This window comes from Podarcis raffonei, chromosome 1, assembly GCF_027172205.1.
Source record: "Podarcis raffonei isolate rPodRaf1 chromosome 1, rPodRaf1.pri, whole genome shotgun sequence".
NCBI classification, from domain to species: Eukaryota; Metazoa; Chordata; class Lepidosauria; order Squamata; family Lacertidae; genus Podarcis; species Podarcis raffonei.
This window is the reverse complement of record NC_070602.1, coordinates 94,922,964-94,945,659: the sequence shown is the minus strand read 5'-3', so window position 1 is coordinate 94,945,659 and position 22,696 is coordinate 94,922,964. Positions and strand designations below refer to the sequence as shown.

Sequence of the window (22,696 nt, the reverse complement as noted above, 5' to 3'; positions counted from 1 at the left end):
AACAGGGGCTGCAACCTGGGCTGAAAAAGAATGGGCACTTAGCACGCCCTTGCCTTGGAGCATCCTTAAAATGTCTTGAGAACAGTGGTTCACTTCGGGTCCATTAGGGGGATTGGGTTGGTCATGGTGGCTGGAAAAAGCTATTTCCTTCTCTGTGCTGGCCTTGTTCCCTGTTCATTTGTTCAGTGGTCAGGTTGGGATGTATTATTGGCATCAGGACATCTTCCAAAGTTATTGGATCCCTTTTCTTGGTATGTAAAATATGGGTAAGAACCACAATTTAATAAAAAGTAGCAGTTTGAAAGCACGTCAGAGTGCAAGTAGATAAATAGGTACCGCTCTGGCAGGAAGGTAAAGGCGTTTCTGTGCGCTGCTCTGGTTCGCCAGAAGCAGCTTAGTCATGCTGGCCACATGACCCGGAAGCTATATGCCGGCTCCCTCGGCCAATAAAGCGAGATGAGCGCTGCAACCCCAGAGTCGGTCACAACTGGACCTAATGGTCAGGGGTCCCTTTACCCTTTACCTTTAGTGGTCTGACAAATATTGTGTGCAGTCTCATATTTCCCGTCCACACTACACTCCTGCGTCTGGGCATAACACATGATGGCAATATTTTATTATATTACTTTTATTATAGAATTTCCCTTTTTATAGTCTGTATTGGAATATGAAATATTAAGGGTTCAAATAAACACATTTATTGATTGGTATAAAGAATGGCCTGAAAATTGATGGAACAAAGCACTTTGTCCTATGATTTTTTGGGGGGGGCAAGTTTATCTACAGGGACTGATTTATTGATGGTGGCTGGGGTTCTTTTTACTGCTCGGCATTCATTACTTATGGGCACAATGGAGATGGAGAGAATGTGTATAATAGGAAGCTCCATGGGCAGAGGCTGGTGAAGATTTTTTTCACTCAGACCTCTGCCTCATCCAACTCCTCCATCCCCACACATGGTGTGCTGGAATGGGGGCCTGGATTGACAGCAAAATTAGCAAGCAAATTATTGCAATATCAGATGCACAATTCCTCCCTTTTATTATTGTGATCAGCAAGTGCAGATACTTTTTGAGTTTTTATGTATCTGGTAGTTTGAATGTTCTGTCCAAACTCTTGCCCCAGCAGGTGATTTTATAACTGTCTAGTCTGGTGATTTGCAGAGTAGACTTGTTGTCCAAAAAAGGCTGATAAAATGTTTACACGCTGAAGTTCTTGCTTATTGCATTATTCAGAGAAATTATTCAATAGGGAATTGGTAGCTTATGGTAGTATGAATTGCTCCAAAAAGAAAATAATATAGGGATAAAAGTAAAAAGAAATGTGATAGATGTGGTATTTGGACACAATATTATATTCTTCCTGGCACCTAGAGAGGCGAGAGACTGTGAAATAGTCTAAATGCATTCACTGCCAGTTTGTGACTAATTACCATTTTGGTGTGAAAATGGCTTACTATTCATTATTTTTAGGAATTTCAGAAAGACTTGCTATGTTAAGCATATGCAGTATTAATAGAAATGGGAACTGCAGATGAAGAGAGATGGTCTTTGGCATGAATCTAGGTAACCTGCAAATAGCTTTAGGGAGCAGATGATTAATTAAAAAGATGAAGGTCAGGAGTTCATACAAATATTAGCTGAGTCATTCAGCATTCTTGGCTGTTACTAATATATTTAGAACAATGAAGTACATTAAAAACATTTTATATTGGTGTAATTCCCTTGATTTCATAGAAGGTTAATTTATTACAAAGGATATTTATATATGAAAAATAATTATACAACAGATGTAGCTAAAACTGCTTGGTTTAATGTCTTGGCTTCTTCCACCTTCCCCAGTAAGTTACATATTGTATCTGTAAGTACTTTCAGACTATCTGTTATGAAATACGGTATGGAACTATGATAAATAAAACAGCTAGAATTGAAACCACAGCATTTTACCTTTTTGGAAGTACTGTAGTTAATTTTTGTGTAAATTTACAAAAGAGTTGTTTTAAATAGCAAGACTAATGGGTTCAACATTAGTAATACTCGGAGAGTAGACTCATTTAAATCAATGGACTTAAAATAGTTTAGCCCATCAATTTCAATGGGTCTACTTTGCATACAGTTCAAGACTACCTAAAAAGTACTTCTGTGTTATCCTTTTAAAAAGAGAGTAATTTTGGGTGACCACTTGTTGTGTAATTGGGAGTGGGTGTGCACCGGTGCAATTTATTCTTCCTTTAAGTTGTAGACTAAAGAGGGAAACTTTAGATCCAGCAATTAACCAAAAAACTCACCTATCAGAAAGCCACACCTTTCTAGATCTGAAGTTTGCCCCCAAAATCTTTTTCACGCCCTTTAGAAGGGCTTTAACGTTCCTTTTCATAGAAGTGGATGAAATTTACAGCCAGGACAGCCCCTGTAGAGTCCTAAATATAAATAAATACAACCAGGTATGCTAATGTAGAGCACTTTTAAATGCATATAAATTGTAATTTGAATTTATAGTCTATAACGTTCGCATTTTCAGCTAGAATTGACAGAAAATTTACAAGCATAGCTACCCCTTCTGCTGGAAGGAAGCCTGCCAAATTGCGTGGATACAATCAGAGAGGGCAATGGTGGTTCTGGGGGGAGACAGGAAACTTCCCAAGAAAGTTTGTGATGGCAGAAATGTAAGGAGACTATGTCCCAGGTTATTGGTGGGGCCGGATGTCTGCCACCTATGGGGATACAGCTTTTTCCTAAGCGAGAGACATCTCTCAGTTGGCTTGCAAAGAGGAAGGCTGGTAGTCCAGAGTGGAGAAGACCTAGGATCTGCAGGAAATACTGTGGTGGGGAAAATGTCAGTTTCCTACAAGACCTTCAAAACAAAAAATTTTTTTCCTTCCAGTAGCACCTTAAAAACCAACTAAGTTAGTTCTTGGTATGAGCTTTCGTGTGCATGCACACTTCTTCAGATACATGGTGTATCTGAAGAAGTGTGCATGCACACGAAAGCTCATACCAAGAACTAACTTAGTTGGTATTTAAGGTGCTACTGGAAGGAATTTTTTTTTTTGTTTTGACTATGGCAGACCAACACGGCTACCTATCTGTAACTACAAGACCTTGTTACTCCAAGCATTACTGGTGGTGGTGAACCTATCCTATGCCCTTCCCCTTGTACAGTTTAATTTTTTTAATTCCTCCCACAACTGATTGGGATTGGACTGCCCTAGGAAAATAATTCACAAAGATTGAAAACTAGATCAATTAATCAAAATGAAAGATTCCTTCACTCCCCCCCCCCAATTTGTTTATTGAGCTCTGGGTATTTCCTAAATCAGCTTGGTTTCATTACTCCCAAAAATAAACAAAACTGTTGTACATTTTTCAGTCAGCTGAGACCACTGATTGTCTTAGAAGCTTTGTGAGTCCCTGAACTAACCTGAAATACCTTGTTAATGGTTTGATCCAAACAAGAAATATGAGAATGTTTCCCAAATCACCCAAATCTACCTTTAAATAAATACTCTGTTTTTAATCTGACCATTGTCAGGATTTTTGGCTTTCTGTCCTACAGCAGATGTTTCCAAATTCTTTGTGGTTCTCTCCACCAGTTTGGCACTCAGCTATGGTCTTTGTCTTCAGTCATTGAGTAAACAATCATTATCCCATATATTCACTAAATGTATTTTTAACCATCATTCAGACATACAATACATTACTTGATACAAAATCAATTCAGATTTATTCCAATTTACCTATACTAGACCATGTCAGAAGCACTTGCAAAACCACACACAGGGGACGATCCACTCAGTCACTAACCATTAAGCACACATAGTTGTGTGAAAATTTCAACTTACTTCACATTGTTAGTCTAGCAATTGTGTGGGGTGTGAAGTATATCTACTCAAATAGGTTTCTTATGCTGGAAATGCATCCCTCTGCTCTAACAGAAAATTGAGGGGGCCCTTAATCTGCTTCTCATGTGGTTATACATTGGCCATCATATATAAATGTGGCATATATAAAGAATAATAATAACTTATGGTAATGCCAGGAAGATGCATATTATTAGCTTTCTAAGGCTGCAATCCTGAGCAAAAAGCACATTCAATACAATAAAATAAAAGGATAAAACCTTTCTACAGACATACAACCTGAAATATGCTCTTAATTGAATTAGGTTACCATTATTCACCCTCCCCAAACTGTACAGCTTGACTAAGTGCTTCCATTTCAGAACTGGAAGGAGATTAAAATATGTACATTAATTTTGATACAAAAGAGATAAGAAGTAGCAAACACCTCTTTCTTATTTTTCATGAAAACTGCTACATTGCCTAATACCGGCCCAGCCGCTTGCTCCCTGTGTTTGAGGGGGCTGGCACCACATAACATGCTCACATCACACGCGCACACGTGTGTTGCATACATGCCTTGCAGCTTGCGTGCATGACACGGGCATGTCACGTGGTGTGTGCAAGTGACGTGAGCATGTTGTGTGGCATAAATGCAAAGTGTGTGCACATTGCCATGGGATATTGAAGGAACCTATCCTCCTCCTTGAAAATTTTGAGGGAGCAAGGTCCTTCAGCCCCTGCTAGCTGGTGCCCCTGGCCTAATACAAAAGCATGATTTTGAAATGAATTGAGGACATTTGCTTTTTGCTCTGAGGCAACCCACTAGGTTTGAGGATTTTGGCATAAGATCTTTGTTCAGTGAAATATTCTGACATTAAGTATTCTGACTTGCATATGATAAACCTATTTCTGGACAACAATAATCACTTTTTTGTTTGTAGTAAATTATTATCGTACAATTGGTCATGACTTAAAAATGAAGGAAATTAATAAAATATGTCTGTCACTGTGGTTTGCTAGTTTGTGAGAAGTGATTTAATTATCAATTTACTTATTGTTATTTTAGAAAGCTTGTGTCTAAAATTACCTCATATATTATTGTGTTACCAAGTGTAAGCAATAGTTGTTTCTGCAGATCAGTGAGATATTTTTAATGGTTTGGCAAGAAAACTTCCTCCCAAATATATGTTGTGTGCACATCTGGTACATGTAAGAGTGTGGGGTGGTCACATCCTTCTCTGCCATGTGGCCTACAGAAGGTTGTCTAAGGGTGAATGTAGCCCTTAGACCACAAAAGGTCAGCCACCTTGATTGAAAAAGTTTCTTCCAAAAAGTCAATTTTACAAGATGTTTTCCTTCATCATGGACTCAGGAGAAAAGGAAAGAAATATTCTCTTCCTTTGGGTCAATGTGTTTAACCTTTAAATGCACTTGTACTTTACTACTATGGAAGTTTTCTTGCCAGCAGATAGCTTCACTGCCAATCTGCCCCGAGAAGCATATTCTTCTAATGGACAAAAGACACTTTTTCTTCAAGTTTGCTCAGTGGAATCCAGCCTTCTTGAGTCTTAATAGTCAGCTTCTGGTGACTGGACATTACTATTCCTGGAGTAAACATTACAGAAAGGAAGGCATGCGCAAAGAAACATTTTTATTAGAAATATGATAATTTTTTAAAACCCAGCAAAATAACACAATAATTTTGAGTGTAACACTGATACAGTAAAATGGTCTTGAGAAAACTCCTTATGTGTGATTTTTAAAATGTGAGAGCTTGTTTGACATATGAGAATAGGCTAAAGGAGGGAGGAACCACTTTGGAGTGATACTTTCATCTAAAAGCATTTGACATCTATATTGACATTGAGTTATACAATTACAACAATTTTAGGATACCTCAAGTTCAATAGTTTACTATGCAGATTATTTAATGTGTTTTACCGTTCAGATTAATGGAAGGTAAAAAATAACCTTATTGGTTTCTGTTAGTGGCATGCTTCTTGGGAGAGATACCGGGTTGTATCCAGCAAAGTCATGCTCAGCGTATCCATGGTCATGACTAAAGTTCATTTTGTGTTGTGCAACATATTTTTTGAGAAACCAGAGAATAGGTTTTGATACTGTGCTAGCAGCCGCTGCATCGGCAAGTAGCTGCCAGAGCAAGGACAGCCCATCTTTCTATGCTTGTCTCCAGCTTTAAGTTTTGTGTGTACAAAGAAAATAAGATTCCATGGGTTTATTGGTATGCATTCTATGCACAATGCATACATACACAAAACAATACAGAAAACATTTAATAAATAAAAGTAAATTAGGCCAAGAATCAAAAGAACAAGAAGACAGTTTATATATATATTCTTTAAAAATCGCATCAAAATATGGTTATTTAAGCATCTCCGTAGCAAATAAAATAGTCAGAGACATTAAAAATGAGTAGTTGAAAACTCTTCTTTATGAAATCGTACTTAAAAATTTGTTCTCCTTGCCCTAACAGTTGGGAGAGTAATGCAGCAACAAGCAATATTAAGAGAATTCATAGTTCCAAACTGAACAACTAACAGTAGAATACACACACAAGAAAAACAAATACATTTAATGAACTTCAAAATTTGCAGCAGTGAAGAGATTGACTGAGTTGCAGATGTAAACACACATGAATTTCAATTAGTCCTTTGCAAAGTTGGGAAAATTATTTTGTTTCAGATTTTTCTTTTCTTCTATATTGGTTACAAATAGTATATAATTTACCGAAATAAAATGGGCCTGATTGAAAGATATTTGTGTTGAATAGCATGATCTTCTGTCCACCCACACTTGAGATTGACGCTTCTCACTATTGATAGAGGACATGACTGCAGGGCTGGATGTAGACACATCAAAGAAGCGATTCAGTTAAACATGTTGTAAACTCATACAGGGAAATCTGGTAGGGAAAGTGCCACCTGGTGTCAGTGTTATATCACATATACAACACTTACAAAACACTTTTTCTTTACCAATCTAGTCCCAGGTCACATTGGCAGTGTGGGGAAGGTTAGCCTATGCAACCCCATTCTTCAGCCACTGCTTTGATGTGTTGCGGGGGTGTCATCTGAACACCCTACAGTTTCACAGTAATGGCCTCAATTTTACAAAGTGAAAGGCAGTGTCTTTGCGTTTTTAAACACATGCAACAAGATCTGTCAATCTCAGTGTCTTTCATTACTTCTCTGGCTTGGTAACTTTCATACACTTCTTTGTAGAACAGGCAAGCTCCCTCTTCACCACCTCTCTAAATTCCGTACACCAAATCAAACTTTAAATCCTTCCCAGTGATGTCTTTACAATTATCTTTTTCATCACCTGTTTATGTCTGCATTTGTCAATACTGAATAGAGAACTCCAAGGGAGGTTTTAAGGTGGTATTTATAGGTCTGGGAATCTGCAAGGCCATAGCTGTAAGGCAGCTCTATATCAATGCAAGATCTACAAATCAGTACCAGCTTTTAGATAGGTGCTCTTCTCCTTTAAGCATGATTAAAAGGGTTGAGTAATGGCCAGTATGTGGGAATGGTGATAGCACAACAGTCAGGTATACTGAAATGTTAGCATTAGTGGTAACTCTGTATCTGTTTTCTGATTCTGGTGATTCAGAATTGTAGCATAAATATTTTTAAAAGCATTAGTCCTACTACATTATTAATTAATGTTGAACCTGAATAAAAGCAGTGGGGTACCACATTTTTAGGATTGGGACTTAATTAGCAAAGACAATAATGGCCATACTTTCCATAATGGGTGAATTGTGTGATCAGATTTTTCAGTATATAGTTTGTAATGATATGAATGATGCATTATTATGCTGTGTAAATTCTATAAAGGAATTGGATATACATAAACATGTTCAGAATTGCAGTTTTGGTGCATTTAATATATTGCTTGTAATCATGACCAATAACTAGTTTAAACATAAATTTACATATTTTCTATAGCCATGGTTTGTTAATGACATATAAGAGAAAGTATTGTATAGTGTTGGAATATGCAGTATATTAATTTTCAAGCTGGCAGAATTCAGCAGCTAAGTTGCTTATTGGGGCAAGATGAATTGAGCGTTTAACACCAATCCTGGTCTAACTGTAGTAGGGTGCCAATTAGTTGCTGAGCCCAATTCAAAGTGCTGGTTTTGACCTATAAAGCCTTAAATGACTCAGGATTGTAATACTCAAGGACTGCCTCTCCTTCTATGAACCCTGCAATCATCATGAGGTCTTTCTTTGTGTGCCTTCTCCGTGAGATGTCTAGAGAGTGGCAACATGAAAATTGGTCTTTTCTGTGGTGGCTCCCCATTTGTGGAATGCTCTCCACAGGGAGACTCTCCTGGCACCTTTGTTACATATATTTAGGCACCAGGTAAAAACTTTCCACTTCAATCAGACCTTTGGCTGATTAAACAATTTATGGCCTTTTAAACATGTTGGCAGGCAGCAGGTGGTATTTTGTGCTTTTATGTTATAAACCACCCTGTGATCTTCGGATGAAAGCTGGTATAATAAATCATCATCATCATCATCATCATCATCATCATCATCATCAATATAATTAATTGCTTGCAGAAAAAAACTGCTTTCAACTACATTAACCTAGAAAATCACAGGAGTAAAGTGATGAAATCTTGGATTATTATACTAGCATACTGTTTTCTCTTGCCATTTTCATGCATGAATTACAGTGGAAATGAAGCATGCATGTGCAGAATGGGTGGGGGAGTAGCAACGTCCAATGGTATTCTTTTTTGTTTCACATCCTGCCCACTAGTGTGAGTGAAATTTAGTGTGACATGCTAGAATATCTAACATTATTTGAATGTCTCCACAGTGGCATTTAGTTACACTGATGTTGGCACCAGTGGCATTTAGTTACACTGATGTTGTTTTATCGTGTGTGTGTGTGTGTGTGTGTGCATGCACACACGCATGCACACACACTTGGGCCCAATAACAAAATTTGGATCTCCACATTTAGTCAGTAGTTTATCTACTATTTTGTAGGGTTAGAAGTGGTGCAGTATACCCCAGGAGACTCCGTCATTGTGCAAGGACCCCTGAAGCAGGGCCGTAGCTAGGGGGTGGTGAGGTGGACCTCCCCCAGGGGGACAGGCGGGGGGGGGGGCAAAATCAGCTAAAAATATGTCCATAAATATGTCTATAAAAATATTATTGCCTCATGAGAAAAGGTTTTAAATAGAGGGTGAATTGAATGGATGGAGGTTGGGGGAGAGGTGGAAAGAAAAGCTAATTTGTCCATGGCTAGGGGGTGCAATCTGGACCGTTCTGCCAAGATCACCTAGCTATGCCTCTTCCCTGAAGTATGAAGATCTTTAAACTTTTGCATGCTACTTTCAACCAAGCAGTCCCTGTAGCCCCTATGAGTCTGAAAACCACTTGCAAGCTCCATATCAAACTTTTAGGGCTCCAACAGAATTTGCAACTTTCCCCCGTCCTTAGCAAGTCTGCCTCCTGATAATGCTAGCCCTGTATCATAGCACAGATGATAATTTTAATTGGTTAATTGGTTGTTTGGTCTATAAGAATGTAACAAAATTTGTGTTAGCTCTTTGTTTTCATAGCATGTTAAAGTGATATAACAATATAAAATCTAGCACAGACTTTCTTATTCTCTTGCTGTCTTTTTAAGATAGGCAGAGAGAATTTATTTTATTGCAGGATTTTATTTAGGTCTCTATTGCCAATGTGTGTAGGAATTGGGGCACACACAAATCCTAGAGGAAGCTATATTCTTGGAGTTCTAGAATTTCTTCATTGCTACTACATAATAATGTTGATTTTTATGAATAATACAAGAGCAGCATATAAAACACATCATGATATAAATAAATGATGTTCAATTTAAAATGGAATGACCAGATCCTCAGGCAACAAATGTTTATTTGGTTCTGAATAGGACATTTAGCACTGCACATTAAAAACCATGTGTATTTAAACCATTATGGCCTGCACAACTTCAGGTGGAATTATAGTAAATTGCTGTATTTCATTTCCCTAATTATTTGGTGAAATGCTAGTTCATGTTGTCCTGAAGTTTATCTTCAGTACATTAGATATCTATTCACATTTTGACAGCACTCTTATACCCTCAATTTGATTATTGTTTTGGTGTGCATGTCTGGGCTTGGTGGGTAGGTGAGATTTATTTGTTATTTAGAATGAATTACACATCTATAAATAATTAAATGAACTCATGAGAAAGGAGCTCTGATAACTGAAGCTCATACTGTTTGGTGTGAATTATGAAATACTGTTTTTCTCCCTCCCTCCAGGAACTTGGAAGCAACAGCCCACCACAGAGGAACTGGAAGGGAATAGCAATTGCACTGCTGGTGATCCTAGTCGTATGTTCACTCATCACAATGTCTGTAATTCTTTTAACACCAGGTAGGATTTATTTATCATGTACTTACCCTATTATTGAACCAGATGTATTGTATTTGTTTTGTGGGCCCAAGAACATTGAGCTTGCAGGAGTCAAGGCTGTTGATATAATTAGTAATAGACAGGACAAACCACTTGAGTTGAAATCAACTTTATTTATTACAGATGTCAGAAGGTCTTGTCTCTAGGCATTGGGCTTGCATCCCAAATCAGTCAACCTGGTCCACTGGTTGGTAGTTATGCTAGGATCGATCTTATATTATGGACCACCCTATGATGCACATCAAATCAAGACAGTGCTATGAGAAGCCATTAGGTCTCTGTGTGTGGGAGTCTGCAGCCTGTCCACCTCCATCTGGTGGTCTGGACAGAGCACCCCTTTGCTGGGTGTACCCCAAAACATGGGTTGTGTAGGGGAGGTAGAGTCATGCCTGTCCCTTCCAGCTAGTCCAGGGATCCAATTCCAATGTCTTCTCTGCCAGAAAGTTTTGGTAGTTGCTATGAAGCAGACAAAACCCCAGACAGGCCCAGTTTATCTGCAGGCAAATTCCTCACTGGCCCTGAATAGCAAGGTCCTTGGAATGTCCTGACCAGGGCAACCATGGAATAAAGGGATGGGAGGACAGGAGTTCAAAAGCCAGCTGCACTGCATAGAGCAGGAGCAGCCAATCTTTGTGCTTGAGCAGCACACCTGACTGGAGACACCCAGAGGTGGTCTCCAGTGAGGTGTGCCACCCCAAACCCTACCCTGGGACAGCCCATGATTGGGCAATTTAAATTGGAAAATTTGGTGGACTGTCCCCATGGCTGTTGTGCATTGGCCACATGGACAGAGGGTGCCCCCTCCCTACTGCTGTGGCCTGCCATGGCCATGCCAGACTGCGACCTCTGCTCCAGGGAAGATAATCTGGCATTTTCTGTCCCTTTACGTGATTTTTTCTTTTTGTATATTTTAAACACTGACTTCTTTACATTCAAGCCTATGCATAATATTCACAAAAGAAGCTTGGTGAAAGAAGGTATGCACATAGGATAATGATCTTTTCATTTGTCACAATGCTGCAACAACAACAACAGTGTGAAGCTTTATGACTGCAACTAAGAGACCAAACAATGGTAAATTACTTGTTTGGCTACACTTAGTCCTGTTGCATCCTGGATACAAGCATCTCTTTAAAAATGAGGAGAAAATCAATGCAACCTCACAGTATGATTTTGGTGGTGACGTGTTTGGCAGGTGAAGGTTGATTGTTTCTACATTGCTTCCTGGAATCTGGTGACCAACAAACATATAAAGCACACTTCATCTTAACCTAAGTGTTGGCGTTAGTATTATTGTAAAGTCAAGGAGAATATTCTGAAGCTGTCTCCCCAGCTCACACACCCACTCTTCAGATATAGTTATGTAGCAATGAGCAGCTAGAGTTCTGATATCCAAGCAAAAGTTACGGGAGCTTGTTTTTGAACAAAATTTTAGAAGAGCAGAAGGAGCAGGGTTCTACTCTGCCTGCCAGTCTCACTATAAGGCTGATTTGGTCCCAAACCAAACTGAAACTAGACTGGCACCCAAATAATCAGTCTACAGAAATGTCTGCATTTGTTCCACCTCGGCCTTGTCAATCACTTCCCTAGAAAGAAAGTATTTGTGACTGAATGATAGTTGTTACAATGAATTGGATCCAGGACTGGCTTTTTCAGTTGTTGTTGTGCCACTACCTCCTTTAAGGGGACAGGCACCAATCCCTCATGCAAAGAAGCATACTCAACTTTCGGGACCCAACCAATCAAAATAGGTTATTTTGCAGCAGTACACAGAACACATACAACTGGGCCAGTTATAAACAAGAATCTGCATCTGAGGTATGCAGATAATTGGTCTGGTTTGGCCAAGTAACTATGGGCTTTGGGTTGTGTGGTCAGAAACTTGTTTGATTGATAGAGGACAACCAAATCTCTTTATGAATATCTCAGTTATAGTGGTTCTAGTCCTACCTATGGAACAAAGTCCAGAGATTAGCATTGGGAGAGTGCTTTTTCACAGCCTGGGGTGCTGCAGGGCACTATTTTAATGTTATTTAATATTTACATGAAGCTGCTGGAGATAGCAATAAGAGTTTGGGGACAAGGTGCCATCAGTACAGTGATGACATCCAGCTCTATTTCTCCATAACATCTGAATCAGGAGAGGTTGTGCAGGACCTGGACTAATGCCCAGACACAATGGTGGGATAGATGAGGGAAATTAAACTGAGCTTGAATACCTGCTAGGCAGAGGCAGCACAACTTCTTATGATGTGTTGTTGACAGAGGACACCTTTATCAATGGCATCTTTACAGCCCAAACCCTGATTTACAGATTTGAAAGAATTTCGGTGATGGGATGAAGAATGGAAGAAACAGCAGCAGAACAATTGCACTGTTAGGCATAAAGCAAAATAATTATCATTATCAAAACTATAAGTATCAGAGCTTGTGTCTTATCAAATCCTGAGGAGCACCAGTTTGAGGGCCTCAATACAGCATTTACTGGATATAAGTAGTTCACGAGGCCTGCTAAGTGAGTTGGCAAGAAGGAATAATAAAACAGATTGCAGGAGGACACTCCAAGTACTCTAGTTGTATGTTTGATGCACAGTCTTCATGATTGCTTATGTCAGATTACATGACCACATTCCAGCCCCTGAAATAATGTCTAGCAAATTAGGGATAACTGTAGTGCACACACAGTCCATGTGGGCCCATTGTTTCATGGGCTGTGACAACTGTGGAGGACGGGTATAAACTCTTTCCAAGAAGAACTGGATCATAGTCATAGAGAAGTACACGAACACTTTCCTGTTGGGCAACATTAGCTAGATCTCCTGCTTAATTTTCTGCAATCATGATTTTGGATTCTGGTGGAGCTTTTAAACAGCTCAGAATTCTATTCTGGCTTGCAATCTATACTCAGTATCTATATCTTCAAATTTAAAAATCTATCAGCCAGTTAAGGAATTGGGAAATGTCATACTGTCAATGAATAATTCAATATAATCTTGAATGGAGATGGAAAATGCATAGCCTATTGTGAAATGTGAGAATAAACATTAAGGAGAAAGGAATATGCTCCAGTAAGAGGCAAGAAATATAAAGTATGCATATGAATTCACAAAGGTATCAAAAGAAAAGTTCCCCTGGTTACAGGATTCAGAAAGTTTTTGCAGTGTGAAGGGGAAATACTTTTACTGCATTGTATAAACTGCGCATTGTGAATTTGTGAGATTTCTGAAGCCAGAACAACATTTATTGAAACGTTAGACAAAGGTAGCAACATAGATTTAGTACAAAAAAATAAAAGGTTGGACAGTGATGTGATGTGAATTTTCCAGCTTACATACAAAAAGATACATTATTTTTCAAGAGAATGGGTGGCTCTCAATACCATCTTCAGTAATGTTATATGGTAAAGTATATTTTCAAAAACATGCAACAAAGCCAGCTTTTCAGAATCTTCAACAAAGCTGCTACTATCTGTCTAATGGTTTAAAGGGTTCTCCCCCACTCTCAGTGGTTTCATGAGATTCTTTTAGGGTTTTTAAAAAAGTGCCAGTTTTATTTAACATTTAGTGATTTTCAAATAAATTTACAGAATTCTGATTTGAAGATGATTATAGCAAAGAAACAGGGGGCTCAGAAAATGTTGCCGTAGGGGGGGGACACCTAATTAATTACATGTATTGTGAATATTAATGCTTCCTAGGGACTAAAACGATCAGGTGGCCAGTAAGAGCTGTTTGGCAGGTGAACAGATTCCCATGAGAGGTGGTGAACTCTCCTTCCTTGGAGGTTTTTAAGCAGAGATCGGATGGCTATCTGCCATGGATGCTTTAGCTGAGATTCCTGCATTGCAGGGGATTGAACTAGATGACTCTTGGCTCCCTTACAACTCTTAAGGTTCTATGATTCTATGAAATCCCAGTAGACTACTAGCTTCTGCTGTTGACCACTGCTAAATGAAGGAGGGAACCCAGTAGCCTTGCTGGAGGGCATCAATGAAGAGGCAGTGGAGGCACATGAGCAGTGTGGTGGCAAATGGCTGCTGAGTCAGTAATAGTGCATGGTATCAGCATGGCCACTGCCTCATGACATCCTTTGGGAATTGGGGCCTCCTACCTTTTCCAGCTCTGACCAAACTACGGGAGGCAGTGGAAGACAGGAGTGCCTGGCGTGCTCTGGTCCATGGGGTCATGAAGAGTCGGACATGACTAAACGACTAAACAACAACAACCTTTTCCAGCAGCATTCAGTATTGGATTGCTAGTGCATGGTGGAAGGCGTATTAATACTGTTGAAGATGGGATGTAAGGGGCAAAACTGCATGTTTATTGGGGGATTCATAAGCTATATTTGGACTGGAATTAAGGCTTTCAAATGAAGAGTTGCATGCTTCAAGGGAAGTAGGATTAGTGTAAATGCGGATGCAGTGAGGAGTTCAACATTTTTTATATACTGTATTTCAATTTGGTTGTATATCTCTATATATTCTTTCTTTGTAAACTTGTCATCTAAAAGGTCATAGTGGAGAGTTTTGACCAAACATGATCCACCTGGAGGAGGAACCGGCAAGCCACTCCAGTATCCCTGCCAAGAAAACTCATGGACAAAGACAACTAGTCAACAAAAGAGTGGCGAAGTCAACAAAAGAGTGGCGAAAGCTGTACTGGGATGCAATCTCAAAAATGATAGAATGATCTCGATACGAATCCAAGGCAGACCTTTTAACATCACAGTAATCCAAGTTTATGCACCAACTACTGGTGCTGAAGAAACTGAAATTGACCAGTTCTATGAAGACTTACAAGACCTTATAGAAGTGACACCAAAGAAGGATGTTCTTCTCATTATAGGGGATTGGAATGCTAAAGTAGGGAATCAAGAGATAAAAGGAACAACTGGCAAGTTTGGCCTTGGATATCAAAACGAAGCAGGGCAAAGGCTAAGAGAGTTCTGTCAAGAGAACAAGCTGGTCATCACAAACACGCTTTTCCAACAACACAAGAGACGACTCTACACATGGACATCACCAGATGGGCAACATCGAAATCAGATTGATTATATTCTCTGCAGCCAAAGATGGAGAAGCTCTATACAGTCAGCAAAAACAAGACCTGGAGCTGACTGTGGCTCAGATCACCAGCTTCTTATAGCAAAATTCAAGCTTAAACTGAAGAAAGTAGGAAAAACCTCTGGGCCGGTAAGATACAATCTAAACCAAATCCCTTATGAATACACAGTGGAAGTGAGGAACAGGTTTAAGGATTTAGATTTGGTGGACAGAGTGCCTGAAGAACTATGGGTGGAGGGTCACAACATTATACAGGAGGCAGCAACTAAAACCATCCCAATGAAAAAGAAATGCAAGAAAGCAAAGTGGCTGTCCAATGAGGCCTTACAAATAGCGGGGGAGAGAAGGCAAGCAAAATGCGAGGGAGATAGTGAAAGATACAGAAAATTGAATGCAGATTTCCAAAGAATAGCAAGGAGAGACAAGAAGGCCTTCTTAAACGAGCAATGCAAAGAAATAGAGGAAAACAACAGAATGGGAAGAACCAGAGATCTGTTCAAGAAAATCGGAAATATGAAAGGAACATTTCGTACAAAGATTGCCATAATAAAGGACAAAAATGGTAAGGACCTAACAGAAGCAGAAGACATCAAGAAGAGGTTGCAAGAATACACAGAGGAATTATACCAGAAAGATATGGATGTCTCGTACACCCCAGGTAGTGTGGTTGCTGACCTTGAGCCAGACATCCTGGAGAGTGAAGTCAAATGGGCCTTAGAAAGCACTGCAAATAACAAGGCCAGTGGAAGTGATGGTATTCCAGCTGAACTATTTAAAATTGTAAAGGATGATGCTGTTAAGGTGCTACACTCAATATGCCAGCAAGTTTGGAAAACTCAGCAGTGGCCAGAGGATTGGAGAAGATCAGTCTACATCCCAATCCCAAAGAAAGGCAGTGCCAAAGAATGCTCCAACTACCGCACAATTGCACTCATTTCACACGCTAGCAAGGTTATGCTGAAATTCTACAAGGAAGGCTCAAGCAGTATGTGGACCGAGAACTCCCAGAAGTGCAAGCTGGATTTAGAAGAGGCAGAGGAACCAGAGACCAAATTGCAAACATGCGCTGGATTATGGAGAAAGCTAGAGAGTTCCAGAAAGACATCTACTTCTGCTTCATTGACTATGCAAAAGCCTTTGACTGTGTCGACCACAGCAAACTATGGCAAGTTCTTAAAGAAATGGGAGTGCCTGATCACCTCATCTGTCTCCTGAGAAATCTCTATGTGGGACAAGAAGCTACAGTTAGAACTGGATATGGAACAACTGATTGGTTCAAAATTGGGAAAGGAGTACGACAAGGCTGTATATTGTCTCCCTGCTTATTTAACTTATATGCAGAATTCATCATGCGAAAGGCTGGGCTGGATGAATCCCAAACCAGAATTAAGATTGCCGGAAGAAATATCAACAACCTCAGATATGCAGATGACACAACCTTGATGGCAGAAAGTGAGGAGGAATTAAAGAACCTTTTATTGAGGGTGAAAGAGGAGAGCGCAAAATATGGTCTGAAGCTCAACATCAAAAAAACGAAGATCATGGCCACTGGTCCCATCACCTCCTGGCAAATAGAAGGGGAAGAAATGGAGGCAGTAAGAGATTTTACTTTCTTGGGCTCCATGATCACTGCAGATGGTGACAGCAGTCACGAAATTAAAAGACGCCTGCTTCTTGGGAGAAAAGCAATGACAAACCTAGACAGCATCTTAAAAAGTAGAGACATCACCTTGCCAACAAAGGTCCGTATAGTAAAAGCTATGGTTTTCCCAGTAGTGATGTATGGAAGTGAGAGCTGGACCATAAAGAAGGCTGATCACCGAAGAATTGATGCTTTTGAATTATGGTGCTGGAGGAGACTCTTGAGAGTCCCATGGACTGCAAGAAGATCAAACATATCCATTCTTAAGGAAATCAGCCCTGAGTGCTCACTGGAAGGACAAATCGTGAAGCTGAGGCTCCAATACTTTGGCCACCTCATGAGAAGAGAAGACTTCCTGGAAAAGACCCTGATGTTGGGAAAGATGGAGGGCACGAGGAGAAGGGGACGACAGAGGATGAGATGGCTGGATGGTGTTCTTGAAGCTACCAGCATGAGTTTGATCAAACTGTGGGAGGCAGTGGAGGACAGAAGTGCCTGGCGTGCTCTGGTCCATTGGGTCACGAAGAGTCGTACACGACTAAACGACTAAACAACAACAATATATTCTTTCTTTGTAAACTTGTCATCTAAAAGTCCAAATATAATGGTAAAAGTAAATGGTATATCATCTCAATTGGGACTTGCCAGTTTCAGCTGTTTTTATCCCCTCTGTAAATTCACAGAGAAACTTAGCAAACTTTCTAATCGTTCTTTTACTCCATTGGGCACCAACCTTTTAGGGCTTGTGGGCCGATTTGCAAACCAGAGGAACCACACTAGACTGTTTCTTTCAGGCCTAATTTAGGGGAGGGCACCCTGTGGGTGCCAGGAAAGACAAGCATGAGCTTGTAGAAAAGGTGTACTTGTCTGTCTTAAGCTCTTACAGTGAAATGCTGTGATCTGTGTTTTGAATACCATATATCTCTATATATTCTGCCTTTATGGAGAGAAAAAATAGCTTCAAGGAATAAAATAAAAATAAAAATAGCCATTTCATAAAGGAAAGCTGAGAAGAGAGATCTGCACAGCAAGTATTTAAAGGTGCAGATTACCTAGGACTCAGCTAGATTGGTAAAGAAAAAGCATTTTATATGTGTTGTATATGCAATATAACACTATGACACTAGATGGTGCTGTGGAGTCCCATCTTTCCCTACTGGATTACCCTGTATGGTTTACAATGTGTTTAATTGAATTGCTGCTTTGACGGGTCTAGATCCAGCCTTAGTCTTGCCAAAATGGGGGGGGGGGAGAGAACAAGAACCCTGAACAAATTCCAGGTGGGGGAAAATGTGCTCAGATTATAAAGTTACCTAGTAGTCTATGGCTTTAAAATGTCAGGAAAGATGCTCAAGCAAGCAATAATATCCCCAGGACCATGGCATCACCTGCAGCAGGTGATATGGTTGCAGAACTGGAAGAGGGAACACTGTCACTAGTTTCCTGCAGGCTTTGACCCTGTAGTTGGCTGCATCCAGCAACCAGAGGGCTTTCCCACATACCTGTAAATGTAAATCTTGTAGGAAGCTGTGGTTTCCTGGAATTCCACAGAACTCACATATGTATATGTGTGAGATTACAGCCAGCCAAAATTGTGAGTGATTCCCCCGCCCCCAATAATATTTTATCTGGTGCTGTGGGTTAAACCACAGAGCCTAGGACTTGCCGATCAGAAGGTTGGCGGTTCGAATCCCCGCGACAGGGTGAGCTCCCATTACCCGGTCCCTGCTCCTGCCAACCTAGCAGTTCGAAAGCACGTCAAAGTGCAAGTAGATAAATAGAAACCGCTCCGGAAGGAAGGTAAACGGCGTTTCCGTGTGCTGCTCTGGTTCGGCTTAGTCATGCTGGCCACATGACCCGGAAGCTGTACGCCGGCTCCCTCGGCCAATAAAGTGAGATGAGCGCCGCAACCCCAGAGTCAGCCACGATTGGACCTAATGGTCAGGGGTCCCTTTACCTTTACCTTACTGTTGCTGAAATAAAAATCTGTATTTTTCATGAATGGGAAGGATTCAGCTTTCAATATGGTCTGGTGTTGTGTGAAGCATTTGGTAATATAATCAGGGTTTTCTATATTAAAAAGTGTGATTTGCTGTTTCAATTTTCTTTTTACTTTTTCTTTAGATGAACTGTCAAATTCATCAGAAAGCAGATTGTCTTTAGAAGACCTCTTCAGAAAAGAATTTATAGTTCACAATCCAGAAGCCAAATGGATCAATGGTATGTTGCACATACTCTTTTTAGTAATATATAGAAAGATCTGGGAATGGGGATATTAGAGGGGAAATCAGTCGCTGTACCAACCCAACTCTTAATTTGATGATGAGGTCTACATGTGAGAATTTTCTTCCTATTGAGGATTGGTCTTAAGATCTGGACAACCTATGATTTATCATGTTGTGAAACTTCAGGTGCCCAAGTGTCCAAATAGTTCCACCATAACTGCATCTATACAAGAATTATGAAAAAACTTATTGCATTTTGGTAGTGATTGTTGTCAATAAGCTGATGTATGGCTCAAGAAACTAAACAGCTTGCAGACCATCTTATGTGAGATGGGGAAAAGCTGCAAGTTTGGCTATGAATAAATCTCCTGGAACAAGTTTGGAACTGGGAAAAGGTCCTGATGTATAAGGAAGATTAGGCACAGGTAGTGCAGAGAAGAGGATGCTGAAAGAAACATATAATTGACTAATAAAAAATTCTCACAAACTGATATGCTTGCATGATAACTGTATCTGTTGAAGTTGCCTTTTCTTAACACCTTTCTTAAAGGTGTCTTCTTTTGTCTCTGGGTATTGAAATAATGTTAAAAATCAGTACAACAAAACAAAAACTGTAAAATCACATAACTTTAACCTATGCCACTGCTTTCTTCTCTGAATCCATCCATTACAACCTACAGCAGTGATTGATAACTGGATCTGGTGGGTAAACTTTGATAGCCAGTGTGTTGTAAAGTGCAATATACAAATGTGACACTAGATGGCGACAGCGAGCTATGGCAAATTCAATTAATTTTTTCCCCCAAAACTTTTTTTTAAAAAAATACACACATTTTCACAGCATTTTTTATGTGTGTAGATTCTACCCAGATGTCCTAATGATGCCAAAAGACTTGAGATTTGTCAAATGAGGTCACTGTTATCATTATATAGCCCTTATATCACAATATTTATGCACTAGGCTGTATATACAACTATTTCTACTAATAATAATTTATTTATATCCCACCCATCTAGCTGGGTTTTCCCAGCCACTGTATATACTATTGCTTCCTCCTGTCTTACCCACTTGCTTCTTCTATCCCTAGACCACTATTATATTTTCCTGGTTTCTCACCTTCCTCCTTTCTTTCCTCCTCTCATCTTTTTACTGCATCTATTTTGATTCAGTGGTGAACTGACAAATTCTGTGGGAGATGTAGTATTGAGTGGTTCCAGGTGTTGCTGCTTAAATTGTTCTCCAGGGCCAGCTACCGAGGCTGTTTCTCATTTGATAGACAAAAAGGTTGGCACTTTTACTATGTTGTCTTTCTTAGGATCTTATGAATAACTGCCTGTAGTGCTCATTAAGTTTGTAGGCAGTATTTTTTGTTGATAGTTTAAAAAAACAGCAACAGTGTTTAGATGACAGGGAATGCTGTTAATACAACAGAGACCTTGAAATATGGAGTAGACAGATTCGAGTAGTTAAACTTCGAGGATTTTTGTAATTGATTTTGTAGTTGTTTTCTTGTTGTTTGTTAATGCTCCCCCTGAAAAAATATATTTTCAGAATTTATCTTTATGACATATTAGGGTTGGGAACTAATACTAGATTATGTATCAACACTATGCCTATGCTCGCTCCACCAATAGATACAGAATGGCCTTTGCTTTTATGTTAGCAATAAAAACTAGAACTACGTGTTTTGTAGATTGATGTGCAGATTTTGCACATGTTGTATCCATAACAATGGCTGAGATTTATGCAAAATATTGGAAACCTGTTTTTCTAATACTATTGATTTCTGTAAATGAACTTGGGTTGTACCCAATAGTTGCACAACTGAAAGATAGGAGCTGCAGCTCCTTGGGAAATATTCAAATGAAGCAGGAACTGAGAATGGTTTTCAACAGGGAATGGGAGCATGGGTTAAAGTTAGGGCCAATATATTGCCAAAGCTGTAGTCTGAGGTACATGTGTTCAGAATTACTTATGCAAGCTAACATTCTTCAGGCAGAAAAAGAAAGGTATGATAAAGAAGCCATTCTGAAACACCAATGTATGTTGTAATTCATTGACACGTCAGGATTTCAATAATGTTGTAAAGTTGTTTTATGTGTGCACAGCAGAACTATAAGGCTTAAATTAATATTGTTATAAGGATGAAAGTCCCTTTGGAGACAGCAAACATTAGTATTAAACTAAGTAAAACTGGTCTAAGTGCACTGGCTTAAATATGAATAATCTGAGCTTCAGTTCTAAAGTAAAGAACTCAGATGCACCACACACACACACACACACCTTTGAGCATTTCTCCTAAACCAAACTCATACATGCTATAATTCACACATTGTAGTCAGTAGATGCAAGTGCTTTGGAGAATTGTATATGGATATCAGTTTCTCTGCATCAGTGCTGTAGGGATGAGAAGGGTTGTCTGTGTGCGATGATATTGTATCTATTAGATATTAGAACAGAAATCTAACATACTAGTATGTGGGCCTTGTATTTGTCTTTTGGATATTATTCTGGTTAGTAAGATTAAATAATAATGTGAGCCTTGTTTCGTAAACAGTTCTTTCTAGGCTATAAACACCATATGCTGGAATAAACCCTGATTTAGTCAGGCATGTTGGGAATCGTCTTACGACACTTCTTTATGAGAACTGGATGAAGGGTTGACAAGAAAAGTGCAATAATTGGTACATGACTGAGATAATATTTTATAAATTCAGATTTTGATGTTCATACTTTTTTTCTGTGCATTCAAATAGTTATGGCAATAACACTTAATTATTATTCAAAAATAAAGTATAATATCAATTCAGTCACTACCTTGTGGCATATCATCAAGTGATCATGACACTGACATGAAATAAGTTCTCATACCGATAAATTCAGCAAAGTGTTTCTCGGTGAGAGTCTCATATACTAATGAGTGCATTATATTTCACAATTCTATATTTAAGACAGCAGCAGCATTCATTATTTGCAATATCATTTCACTGAGTTTGTAACACTGGTATTTTCACTGTATCTCAGTCACAATTATCTTGGCACGCTAGAACCTCTTACACAAAATGGTATGTTCTTAATTTCTACGCAAATTTTATAGCAGATTTTTGAAAGAGCTTCCCTTTCCCACCCCCCACAAGTTGGTTACAGGTGCTGATGCCTAATGCACCAAAAGAGAGCTATAGAAAGCCTGGCTCTGCATGAACAATCCCTTGAGAGCATGTGAATGGGCTCTCTGGATTGTGGCCTATGTCTTTTATGCTATAATTAAATTCTATCAGATCAGCCACTGTTCTCTAATATGATTCTGAAAAGAGGTCTAGATGTCTGTCAGCCTTTTGAAGATGTTAAATGAGAGTGCATCTACTTTTAGTAGTATTGATTTTTAACATTTAATTTTGAAAAAGTGAAAATTTAAAACGCTGCCAGTGAGTGATACAAAATGTGTTAAGATT

The 22,696-nt window shown here is 39.3% G+C and overlaps 1 protein-coding gene across 2 annotated transcripts in view; it reads left to right on the top strand.

Annotated features, from left to right (window-relative positions):
* DPP10 (dipeptidyl peptidase like 10) overlaps positions 1-22,696 on the top strand; it is a 512,130-nt gene that overhangs the window by 318,695 nt on the left and 170,739 nt on the right. For both annotated transcript variants that reach the window (XM_053405055.1, XM_053405066.1), the window contains exons 2-3: positions 10,161-10,275; positions 19,143-19,238. In XM_053405055.1, the coding sequence (XP_053261030.1) occupies positions 10,161-10,275; positions 19,143-19,238 (211 nt within the window). The remainder of the gene's footprint in view (positions 1-10,160; positions 10,276-19,142; positions 19,239-22,696) is intronic.